Below are 12,328 nucleotides of genomic sequence, written 5' to 3'. Positions count from 1 at the left end.
TGGCATACACAAAACGCTAAATGCAGTGTGTTCCAGATCTTACTGGTTTAGTAAGACAGTTGAAATTAAAAAATGAGTATGTATTAACTGTTTGTATTGTAGTTAAATAGTGTTTAAAATAAGCAACGTTGTTTTGATAGCAGTTAAAAGACCACCTGTACACTGGCAAAATATAAATAAATATATTTAATTAATTATATTACATTAATAACCTGTAGCCCTGGCAGAGATTTGAAGTCACATATATAAAGTACTGTTTCTAGATTGACTGTTCGTTAGAGAATATGTTATTAAGTCATTTTTTTTAATTAAGAATGTTGAACATTTACGTGAACTACATAAATATTTTACCTTAAAGATTCTGGAATGTGACCAGTGTCAAAAATTTGGGAAATCACTGACTGCTGTGCAACCGTTGCAATGTATTAAATATTTCGAATGTGCTCAATATGAGAGCAGCAAGTTCAAGTACTTTTGTGAAAAAATCTGCATAATTTGTTATAAATATGGTTTGTTTTCCCCTTCTTTCTCTTTGTGTACTGTTTTATCTTTAAATATGTATTATATGTATCTGTAAATATATTCAGTTAATATATGCTGTAAGTCTAATGGAGTGATTTCATTGTCAAAGTTTATATAGTCAGGTGTTCCAATCACTTCCATGGTGACAGGTGTATAACTTCAAGCACCTTGGCATGCAGACTGCTTCTACAAACAAGTGGCAAACCATCCTACCTTTAAGAATATGAGCTAGAAGCATACTCTTCTTCGAGCTCATACGGCAAACTGTCCTACCTATTTAAATTCATGCTGGAATTATTGTGTGACAGCAGAAATGTGCATACACTACGTACTACGTACAGTAGGATGTTTTGCGAAAGTAGGACGGTTTGTCATAAGCCAGCATAAAATTATCCTACGGGTAGGACGGTTTGCCAAATAGGATGGTTTGTCAGAACACCAGTCCAAACTCCGCTTCAGGTCCCAAAGTCAAATGAACACTGCCGCATCACTGAGAGTTACAAACTGATTTCATTCTTTCATCTTTCAGCTGGATCAGTGTGGCTGCTCTATCAGGTGTCACAATTAAGTTTAACATCCCGGCATCCATGAGAAACAGAATTTATTAAGAAGTTAGCAGGAAGCTAGTTCGCTAGTTTCCACCTAAACATGATATACCATGATGTGACTGAGGGATTTCTGAAAAAGACAGAAAACTAAACAGCAGTGACTTTTTTTGTAGGGTTACTGAAGTTAGCTAGCTGGTATATAATGATATGCTATGTGATCGCTAGCTACACAGCTATGTTAGCGTGATATAAACACACTGAAGCTGGAGGATAAAAGCTAACTTTTTTCACTCAATAAAAGTTAACGTGAGGCTTCCTGATGGTTAGGGACAAATGCAGGATGCTGTAAACGGACCAAACTTCAGTCAGGAGAACAACTGAGATAATCCAGCCACAATTCGTGGTTAGTCATTAATATACCACTGCATAGGTTCGTAGGGTTTTAAAACTGAGAGAAGCCGTCAGTCATCACTGACTTTTTTTATGGACTTGTTCAGATTAAACAAAACAAGATACAAAGCATTAAAACATGTTAAAAACCAGAGCTGTAGTTTGGACCCGGACGCAGGGTTCATACGTCATCACTTAAAAACCGGATAGATAGCTGTTACTTCCCAGTGTATTTTAATTCCATTAGTAGCATGCACAACCAAAAACATCCCACCTACAGGTGTTCTAGCTTCATTAACCTGTGTTTAAACAAGTATTCAAGTGTTGCATTTGACTGTCAAGATTTGATTATCTTGTAAATTCAGCACAACAGCAGAACATGTATCAGGTAAGAGTAGATCCTAGTAAATTCACCCCAAGGTCAGACCACTCAGAGACTGCTCAGACCCAAAAGGCACATCGCAGACTATGTAGATCACAGTTAACATATTAAAAAAAAATAGTTCATGACAACACAATTGGAAAATGACTCGAAACGAGTATGGCTTGTTTGGAAGAGTTTCCAGGAGAAAATCTCTTCTTCTGAAGTTTGCAAAGTCACATTTAAATAAACCACAAGACTTGTGGAGTATTTTTTAACTGGCCTTAAAGCATGGCTACAACTAAACACAGCATACCAGCTCAAACACCTCATCACAGCTCAGTTTTGAGTGAATAAATTAGCCAATTTCAAAACAAATACATACAAAACAAATACACTTATGTTCATTATGCAAAGAAATGGAAAATTCAAGATGTTTTTATGCATTTACAAGCTGGTGAAGATGCTGTTTTTTAAAGTGCACATACCTCAAATTCTCCTTTTGTGTACTTAGCATCAGGAACACTCACAATCTCATCTTCAGCAAACTCAGGAAAACCCTGCAGATGGAAGTCAAGTTTTCATTAGCTGAAGTGGTTTTATACAGAGTGGCTCCCAGTAAACATGCAGACAACTCAAATATTCATCTTACATTAAAGTGCCAGAGAGTCAGAACGGCGACAACCATAGCAGTTGTGGTCCTGCCTTTGCCGTTGGAGCAATTAAAAACAAAGGCTGAGTGGGAATCCTCAGCCAAGGAGCTCTTCATGCCCTCCAATAGCTTATCAAAGTCCTGCGGATGATTACACATACAAATATTACCACAATATGTCTTTATTTATGCAGATTTGTATTGATATCACATGAAATAAATGAAAAAAATATTAAATATAAGACATAAACAGTATTGACAAATTGAAATCATAATAAGCTCTGGTTCTACGATTATTAACCACTAGAGGGAGCAAAAGTCTTAATCATTCTCAGCTGTCTTTAATCCAAACACCTATCAAATGAACCAGAAGCTGTTTCTGCCTCTTGAGACTGCATGTTTGAAAGGACGCGTGTGTTTGTACACACACGTGTTTACACGCACAGGCTGACACATCATTACCTCCTCCCTGGGTGCACTGCAGTCTGGCAGAGGGATGCGTTTGCAGACAAGGCCCTGGTGAGAGCTTTTGTGCTGGTTGAAGATCTCCTGAACAGTCAGGCAAGTTTTAAACATCTTCATCTGTTTCTCCTGCTCAAGGATCACTTCCAGCCACTTCTGCGCTTTCAGAATCTCCTCCTTTAGGGATGTTTCCAGTTTCTAAAGGAAGAGGATACAGAAATGTTTTCACTTGTTTTGAAGAACAGACTAAAATCCTTGGGACATTCTTTATTATTCAACCTAATATGAAAGCCATGAAAAACATTTAAAAAGACAGAAAAAAATAATTTTCTCTCCACCTCTAGCAGCTCTGGGTCAGATGACGGGATAGAGATGTGTTGGTCCAGACACGTGGGCTCCCTCACAGCAAAAATCTGGCCATTTCCTTCTAACACCAGCTCTTCCTGTAGGTTGACCCATAGCACGTGGGTGTGCTTCCTCTTTTCATCCGTCAGATGGGCCAAAACAGCTCCAGTAGCCTGCACGCAGCAAGTTAAGACGATTAGGGCAAGAAGCTGGAAGTCCAGTGTGAGCGTCTTGAGGTGGGCGAGTGGGAAGTAATCATGACTCATTCTGCTGAGTCTATTTGCACTTATGAATAAATCTGACTGCATAAATGCATACTGATGATAACTATTACAAAACTGTCGGCTGAATGTTTAAATGATTTTAACTAAGATATCAAAGTGTGTCTTTTAGTAATTATAGCAAAGATTACAAAATAAAATCTGTCTTTCTGGATCTAATTAAAAACTATATGTTTATAACTACAATCAGTAACAAAATCACTTCCAACTTCCATTTTTCTTGCATTCATTTTGATTAAAGTAGGACACAATCTGCTGCACCTCAGATGTTGGCTGAGCCACTCCATAAACAGGCATCTTGGGCACTCGTCTGAAGTTAACTGCCTTCATCTCTTTTACTGTGCTGAGCACGTCAGGAGCCAAGTACTCATCAGCAACCTGCACACACAGTCATTCACAGCATGTAATATACGGTGCTTTTAAAGACAGATAATTACAAATACAGATGATGGATCTTGGGTGAATGCATGAAATGTGTTTTCATACCAGCAGCTAGCATGGTGGCTTCTATGTGGAAATGTATTTAGTTTAAAGGGGTAAATGTAGGGAGATGATGATTAGATCATAACAGATTTAGGGAACTTGTTCAGGAATATGTTTACAAAGAAAAAGGTAGCCAAGGACATAGACTGAGAATCTCAGCTTCACACAAAACTATCCAAGCAATGACGCAATTTAAAACAAGCAGACTTTTCAATATTTCTATTATTTGTTATTTTATCTGTTTATTTTCAGCTCACTGTCTGCCAACATGTCTCAAAACTATATCTGAAATATGTGTTTTATTTAACAGCTTCTGATGCAAAAACTGGAATTAAATAACGCACTATTCCCACAAATCCTCATCTGCTCAGCGCAGCCACACAAACCTAGCGACCTGGTCAGTTAGCGTGCCCCCTTAGTGGCACTGGTGACTTTTCTGTCTTTAGCCTGTGGCTAAATGTTGTATGGATTGTGACTGATTCTTGTAAATGTGTTCTGTGAAACCTAGTGGTGTTTTTATGAGGTTTAATCATTTACAAATGTGCTACAAATTACCATTTACCTATTTGCATTGTTATAAAATCGCAATAACTGAAAGAATGGACACAGCTTGACATCTTAGAGTTAAAAGTTTACAGAACACGAACAAAGATCTGCAATTAAAAATAGCCTATAAATCAGGCTCTGAATGAAATGCGAGCAAAGAGCACATCATTCCACATCATCAACAATGTTAACAACAATGATATTGTTAAATATAATAATCTGATTTTCCCACCAGCACTCGGGCTCCTTTAGTGACCAGCTCTGCCGGAGCGGACAGCTCTGATAGATCCATGCAGGCCAGTAACCTGTACAGCCAAGCATGGCAGCACATCCACTGGCTGAAGTTGGACACAAAGGCAAGAGGATACTGCAAAAAACAACACATAGTTACGACTTACAATTTCTTTTTCATGGTCCCAGAGAAGACATGTACGCTGTAAAAACTTTTTTTACCTGCTCATGAAGGTATGCATTGAATACAATCAAGTAGAAGTATCGCTCCAAGCTCTGCATTGTTCTGTTGAGAAAGTAGTCTTTGGTACTGCTTCCCTAAGAGAGGAATAAAAGCTGGATTATCTGATCACAGTAGCAGCTTTTACAAGGTGTTTGTAATTTTACTAGCAAAGCACTTAACCAAACCTGCTTTAATAATTAAGCTTATTTCTTGAAAGACAGGAAAGAGATCAATTAATGATATCAACTTCTCAAGTCGTCCATCAGCTCGAGAGGTCTCACTGATAAAAGACGTTTATCAAGGCTGATTGTGCTCTCACACGTCTTCTGTTAGGCAGGACATAAACTGAGCAGCGGGGGCCCCTGTACATAATGAGCCATTTATAGTACAAGCTGCTGCTTTTAAAGAGAAGTTCCAAGTTACAAACTTCAAAAATCTATATCATTACTAACCTGAATTTGATAATCTTCACCAATCCCTTCCAGCTTACTCTTGTTCTCATATATTGCTTCTTTTATGTTGTGCATTTCTGAACACAGGGCAATCGCCTGGTCGACCTGTGAAGAAGAAAAAGACAATGAATCATGACATATATAAACATTTTTTAATAGCTGTTTGGGTAATAAAATACTTTGTACCTCTTGTTTTTGCATAAAATCTTTTGGGGCCTACATATAATTTATTATATTTTTTTTTTCTTTCAAATCAATTGTTATGAAGACAGACATTATCAGCTTTACCTCTTCCATGACCTGCTGTCCATTAGGCAGCTTGTTGATCAGAGACTGGATCACCTGGAACAGTGGTCTGGGTTCTGAAGCAGCTGGCTCCTCAACTCTGACAAAACAAAGCAAATATTTTGCCTTTATAAAAAAACTAATTAATTAATAAATGCTTGTCATTGATTTTCTATTTGATCTGGACTTCTTACTGGGGTGGAGGCTGTGAATCACCCCTGAGGCGATTCATGACAAGCGTGCCCAGGATCATGGCTAGGTTGGTGCGTCCGACGCCCACCTGGCAACTGAACAGCAGAGCAGGCAGCTTCTGGGATGCGCCATGGCCCAGAGACAAGCTTGGGCTCTCCTGGAAAACGATCCACATACATGAGAGTTAAGCTATTTTCACACATGAATTGCAGACAATGTCAGAAGTCCCAAATGCCAAGTTGTGCAACAGATCTGCTCTCACTACCAAAAATAGTAGGGTACTTCCTGGATAGGGTGCATTTTTTAACGTAGGACACAAGATGCCCACTTGTCACATGATAGATAATACATACTGGAAAATGTCAGTTTATAGAGAAATTCATTTCCAAGAAGCTCTCCATTAAAATTCTACATCTAGGGCCATCAAACCAACGACATCAGGCTCATCGCATTGAATTGATCACTTTGGAAATATCAGAGTGAGAGACTAAGATTTACTAAAACAAAGCTCTGATCCAAACACAAAAAATGAATCCGCTTTCAAACCACAGGGAATGGGAACGGCTGCTGCACGTCACTCCAAAAAAGGTCAAAACAAGAATAAAAGAACATCCTGTATGAGTGATAGGAAGGACGGAAACCAGACAAAGGGGATGACCAAAGAATGGACATGAAGTGAGTCCTTACTGCCTTTTTTGGGGGGACTTATTATTAATGATTGATTACACATACAGGACAGATAATGGCATACATGTGGATTAAAAAAGCTAGCGTTACTTTCTCACTACCTCAGTGAGAAACTCCAGGCACTCTTCAAAGCTCTGGCCATGAATAACTTTAATGGCACACCAGAACAAGATCCAAATATAAAAAACAAGCCCAAAAAAGGACTATGTAACAGCTGGGTTTGTAGCGTGATTGACATTTTTACATCTGCTTACCCTGAGTATGTTAACAAATGCGTCAAAGTCTTCTTCCAATGGTGCTCCCTCTGTGGGCAGTGGCAGTCTGTAGTACCTGCAAAACAACACACTGTCACCCAGAGTTGAACCCGTGCCTGTGTATGTTGTGTCAATACTGCCCTTAAGTAGGTCAGAGCACATAAACATATAACCTTAAGACTTTACAGCCGAGCTCCATAATGTTGTGTTTCCTAATCTCATCAGATAGAAACTATGCCTTTTCCGGCAAACCGCAAAGGATGATGGGAGAGATCCGAATCACAGGATGAGCCCAAACACCTGCACTTTGAATCTATTTATAATAAAACATCCTATCGTTTACAAAACATACAGATTAAAAGTAAAAGCTTTAGGGCTCTCCTATGGGAATAATACATGCTCTTGGCCTGGATACGCAGCGAGCGGTTCACAACATCTCAGCAAAGCCGACACCGCAGATCTGATTGCAAACAGGATGTTTCAATCTGTAGTTTTTACGCCCCCGTTTCTTCTCGTTTCCAAAAACGCAGGGCAACCAGTCTTTGCACAAACAAGCACCACTATTTATAACCTTCCCTGCATGTTCAGCAGCAGGCAGCCACACGCTGCTTCGTGTAAACTCGTGCGCGTGACCCGAGGAGCTCAGGCATAATAAAGGAACAATGTAAACAACCTGTAGGCCGGCATAGTGAACATCGGCCTCTTGTAGACCTCTTCGGTCACATGGATGTCCTCCTCGCACGTGATAGATATCTTCTGTGGCTCGTCTTTAAAGAACTCGATGTCGTTGTAGACGTAGAAGACGTTTTCGTTCAGCTTGGCGAAGTCATGGAGCTGTGGAGCGTGGAAGAAAGGAGTGTTTTAATACTGTTGCAAATGAGACTTTAGCAAAAAAGAAAAAAAAAACCCGCCTTAGGGATTAGGCATGAGTTTGTCTCTCACCTCCTTTCTGATGGTGAGCTCCAGGCTTTCCACCCTATCCTCTTTTTCCAGGTCATGAAGGTTCTCATGTAGGTTTTCCTTCCTCCTCGGGGTATATGGCACAAAGTCATTGTCTTTGTGCAGGAAAACAACGGGCTCCTCTCTTACACACACGAATATAACCTCCTGTAGGAAGAAATATAGGAAAACAGGCCTCCTCCTTAAAACGACACTACTTTTAAAAATAGCTGGAAACAATTTCTCGTCATATGACACGGAGCACATGAATACAGAGTTTTAAAAACCCGATGTATAATTTTGTCAATTTCATTTTAATTGCGGCCGGTTTCTAGCTGCTCTAAGTAGAAAGATTCATTTTCCACTGGCGCACATGACCACAACTTTCTGTTTGCTCAGTTCTGCAATCCAGCCACAGCCTCCACTGAGCACTTGACTCCTCAAATATTTACTGACAACACGGAGCGAAAGAGGCCAGGCAGAGCTAAACTGGCACCAGCACAGGAAAATAGGATCTACCAGAGAAACCTATCGAAGGCTTAAGAGGGGCACATTGAAATTGTGCACAAGTTATAGCAGTGACCTCTTGTCCTTGCGCCTGGAGTCTCTGGAGAACCTGCTTGAACCCATTCAAGCTGGGCTGACCCATGCCATACAGGGGGTAGGATCCTTTCACTTGGCGGAAGTTGGGCGCCCCATAACTGCCCGTGGTGTTTAGGACATCAGCCTTGCTGTAGACATCCTGGACCATGAAGTACTCCCCCTGGAAAGAAGAGCACATATAAATCTGAACTGAGCCAAACTGTTCCAACTTCCAGCCCAGCCTTCATTGGGAGAGTAGCAATGTAAACATTACAGTGGTTTAAAAAATTGACACAGTGTTTACATGTGGAAGTGCTTTGTGTCATCGCTGCAAGATTAAGCTAGATTTTTGTTCAGGCTTTTGTCCTCTGTGTTTGCAAACAACACCAAAAAGATAACGTGTGGTTACTGTGTCGTCTCAGAAAGTTCAATCTATGCCCTCCCGCCCAGATCTTTAGTAGACCTGTTCCCTGCACTGATCCAGAGAGCTTAACGCACTGAAACAACAAATACAGACACCCTCATGACCACTGGACTTTCCAGGTTTTTCTTATATTTACATTATATACATATTTACATGTTTCTCCCATTTCTAGTTGGTATTTCAATTTGTTATATCAATATGAGTAAACAGAGGAATAATATCAAATCTACTGTTTTAAAAAGAGCTCTAACTTACTATGTGCACAATATATAAGTATATAAATATATAAAGAAGATTGATTAGTAGTTTTACTGCTTTCAATATCAGCATCAGCCCCAGAAATCAAGTTTTAATCAGGTATTAGGCGTTCATAACATTTCAGACAAACATTACTGGTAGAAAGAAAGAAAGTCACTTTTTTAAGGAGATGTTCTCAAGATTAAACTCCTGACCTCGCTACACATATAAAAGGAACTGTGAGTTAACACTGACAAAACACTGCATGCTTGAACTACCACAGCACAGTTGACAGAGCAGATCAAAGCCTTGAGAGGAGGGTGACAACATTCCCGTTTTAATGGCTGCCTCTGATCATAAAACAGCGCATGACAATGTTCCTGCACCACTCTGCAATTTGGACATGTAAATGTGAAAAAGAAAGAATGGTGAGATGACTCCACAGCTTGCTGTGACAGTGTTGTTCTTTGTCGCAGCTACAAGAAGAGCACGGCACCCTTACCTGCACGAGGTAGTGCTCGGGCAGAGTGTCTGATATCCGACCGACTTTGTAGTTGGTCTTGAGGATGTCGTCGTGAATCTGAAATTCCTGTCTGCAATTATATCTGCAATGCAAAACACAAAACAAGGTGTGGATGGTGCAGAGAGGCCAATTCAATTATCAGCTGCTATTTGCTTGGCCTGGGTTGACAAAAGCAAACACCGTGGCTGGAGGGTGAGGGGGGTGTCACCTCAGTGATCAAAAAGGTTTCACACCCAACTGTGAGAACGTAGATTCGGGGAGGGACTTACGTGATGACGACAGGTGCAACTTTGTTGGTGATGATGGACTTGGCCTTGTTGTTGTGGATGTTGACTGTCTGGAAGGGGCTCATGCAAAGAGACTGCTTGCTGTCAGCCATCCCGTTGCCATGGACACTCTCAAGCGGCGACGCAACAGAAACGGGCTGTGGTGCGGCACTGGCAGTTGTACCCATGCTCCACAAGCTGCTGTAAATGGCATCGCAGTGGACTTAGAAACAGGAAGCAATCACACACGAAAGCACGCTCACAGCAGCGGAACATACAATAGTGTGTATTTGGAGAATGACATAATTTACAAACATACTTAAGGTGTGAAAAGTTATTCAGTACTAGTCTCACACTGAGACTAGGAATAGGTTAGAAAAAGGTGTTACTTACCAGCGTATGCTATATAAATAGAATTTTGAATTACTATGCAGATTTTTTTTATTTTTCACATCATGAAACATTTTTTTCTATGCTAGTATCACAGCTGAGGATTGCCCACCAATGATCTCATTAAATTTGACACAGACAGACACTGAAGTTCCTGTAATAACAAAAAATAAATACATTTAAAAAGTGTGACAAGTTACACTTGAGCAGACTTTGCTTGCATGCAGGTAAAGTGGCAAAAGATGACTGCATTTGCTGAAAAACCATCCCAAAACCATGCACTTTATTAGATTTTTAAAATGTATTTGAATTCATCTCCTGTGTTTTGATACAGTGCTGCTATGTTTTTTTTACTTTTACTGGCTGATTTTCCAGGAAATTAGGTAATGATATTCATAGTCGCCAGAGGATTCGCTATCTTTGTGAGAGCTAAATAAGAAGACCAGTACCATTCTCATATCTATATAAGAAGTGGAAACACTGTTAAAGGCTATTATGATCTCAAAGGGTCTGTTTGGAAGGGTTTTAATATGGTGAACCAGAGCCACGGTAAACAGTATGTTTGTTTGGATGGCACTGATCTTAACGTATAATCAGAATGAAAGAATCTACATGTTGAACTATAATTTTTCTAATTATCATTGCAGTTTTGCGATTCTTACATGGCAAGCATTCACAGTTGGGTATAGAAAAAATATGTGGAAACACAACTGCTTATATTTTAGCTATCTGCTTAATGAAAAACATAGAAATAAGAATTACTTCTCTATATGATCTCAAATTAATTCCTTTTTTTTATGAGCAAAAAATTATTTTATCACATAAAAAACTGCAGTATAACTGTATTCAGGATATGTGATTAAATAAGCTGAGCTATCATGTATTATGAAAAATATTATCAGTGGTAGTTTTTCTATGCATAGAGCAAGGCTCAGCCAATGACTCATAAAATCCGCCTTTTTAGGCTTAACCATTAATTTCATTTCTCTACAGTTTCATCATGGTCATAGTGGTAGGGGTTCAGAGTCTCCAATGAGAGCCAGCCAGGTTTCAACAAAACCTTTTCTCCTCTGAATAAAAACCAAGCTTTCCAGGGAGCTCTACAGATAAACAAACAAAACTTCTGACAGCCTAGCAGGCCACAGCATCAGTGCTCATTAACATCGGTTGTAACACGAAGCTGGCTGGGAACCTATTACCCCTAACTTAAATGAACAGAATAATACATCGAGTCCCCAAACACAAGCAGACAGAATGAATCCAACAAACACAAAATCTACCGAATGTCACACAGCTCAGGCGTATGGAAGCTTAGTCTTCTAGCTGAGCTCAAAGCTCCTCTGTGTGATCATCAGTTTTGAATAGAGTGGGCTCTCAAGGTGCAGAGAGGCTGCGGGTGAGAGAAGTGCCGCATGAGTCACAGCTACTGTCCTCTTTGTTGCTTCTGAAGGTGAGAAGGTAGGTCAAGCCTTGTACTTGGAGACTTTTTGATTCAGCAGAAAGATTCTTCTCACAAGCACAACGTGTTCCTGGTTTGGATTTTTTTTAAATGTACAGTATAAATGGTTTGCAGTTCAAATAGTTCAAATAATCATATGATTTCAGTAATTATACTCCTATCAAATAACAGCTGCGTGAAAAGACTGAAGGCAAAAGAGTCAGAAACCCTGCCTGAGTTCAATAGGAGGAAGCTGAGTTTTCAATGCTGTGCTCTAACAGCTTCACAAATCTATTTACGTCCCCGTCACATACCAAAAGGTTCTCTGTTAGCATAATTTTGTGGCCACCGCAGGAAACGTAACAAAAAACACTCCACGACGTAGCAATCCAGTAAAATATAATATCTTACGCATGAGATGAGGTGCAATCTGTGCTTCCAGAGCCTTTTCTTTGCTGCTTTCTTTCTGCCATGGTCCAAAGGAGTGTGAGAACTTGGCATCACATCCAAAAAAAGAAATCTTCCTTCTTTGAATCCACTCACCCACCCCCAGTCGGAGGGAAACACCCCTTGTGGGAGTTCAAAGTGCCAGGCTGCTTGGCATTCAGGCAAAAC

At 39.9% G+C, this 12,328-nt stretch overlaps 1 protein-coding gene across 5 annotated transcripts in view; it reads right to left on the bottom strand.

The window, feature by feature from the left end:
• Positions 1 to 12,328, bottom strand: part of pald1a (phosphatase domain containing paladin 1a) — a 59,280-nt gene that overhangs the window by 37,387 nt on the left and 9,565 nt on the right. For 2 of the 5 annotated variants that reach the window (XM_013269507.3, XM_013269506.3), the window contains exons 2-17: positions 9,889 to 10,086; positions 9,599 to 9,701; positions 8,437 to 8,616; positions 7,857 to 8,021; positions 7,588 to 7,748; positions 6,915 to 6,990; positions 5,976 to 6,130; positions 5,785 to 5,881; positions 5,497 to 5,601; positions 5,044 to 5,139; positions 4,823 to 4,957; positions 3,823 to 3,939; positions 3,274 to 3,453; positions 2,936 to 3,133; positions 2,474 to 2,614; positions 2,310 to 2,381 (exon numbers count right to left, since the gene is read on the bottom strand). In XM_013269507.3, coding sequence (XP_013124961.1) covers positions 2,310 to 2,381; positions 2,474 to 2,614; positions 2,936 to 3,133; positions 3,274 to 3,453; positions 3,823 to 3,939; positions 4,823 to 4,957; positions 5,044 to 5,139; positions 5,497 to 5,601; positions 5,785 to 5,881; positions 5,976 to 6,130; positions 6,915 to 6,990; positions 7,588 to 7,748; positions 7,857 to 8,021; positions 8,437 to 8,616; positions 9,599 to 9,701; positions 9,889 to 10,073 — 2,166 coding nt within the window. In that variant the 5' untranslated portion in view covers positions 10,074 to 10,086. Of the gene's footprint in view, positions 1 to 2,309; positions 2,382 to 2,473; positions 2,615 to 2,935; positions 3,134 to 3,273; positions 3,454 to 3,822; positions 3,940 to 4,822; positions 4,958 to 5,043; positions 5,140 to 5,496; positions 5,602 to 5,784; positions 5,882 to 5,975; positions 6,131 to 6,914; positions 6,991 to 7,587; positions 7,749 to 7,856; positions 8,022 to 8,436; positions 8,617 to 9,598; positions 9,702 to 9,888; positions 10,087 to 12,124; positions 12,283 to 12,328 lie in introns of those variants that run through there. The other 3 variants (XM_005471376.4, XM_013269505.3, XM_013269508.3) reach the window with 3 other exon arrangements.

The sequence above is a fragment of the Oreochromis niloticus genome, linkage group LG8 (assembly GCF_001858045.2).
Source record: "Oreochromis niloticus isolate F11D_XX linkage group LG8, O_niloticus_UMD_NMBU, whole genome shotgun sequence".
NCBI classification, from domain to species: domain Eukaryota; kingdom Metazoa; phylum Chordata; class Actinopteri; order Cichliformes; family Cichlidae; genus Oreochromis; species Oreochromis niloticus.
This window is presented reverse-complemented; position numbering and strand designations above follow the sequence as displayed.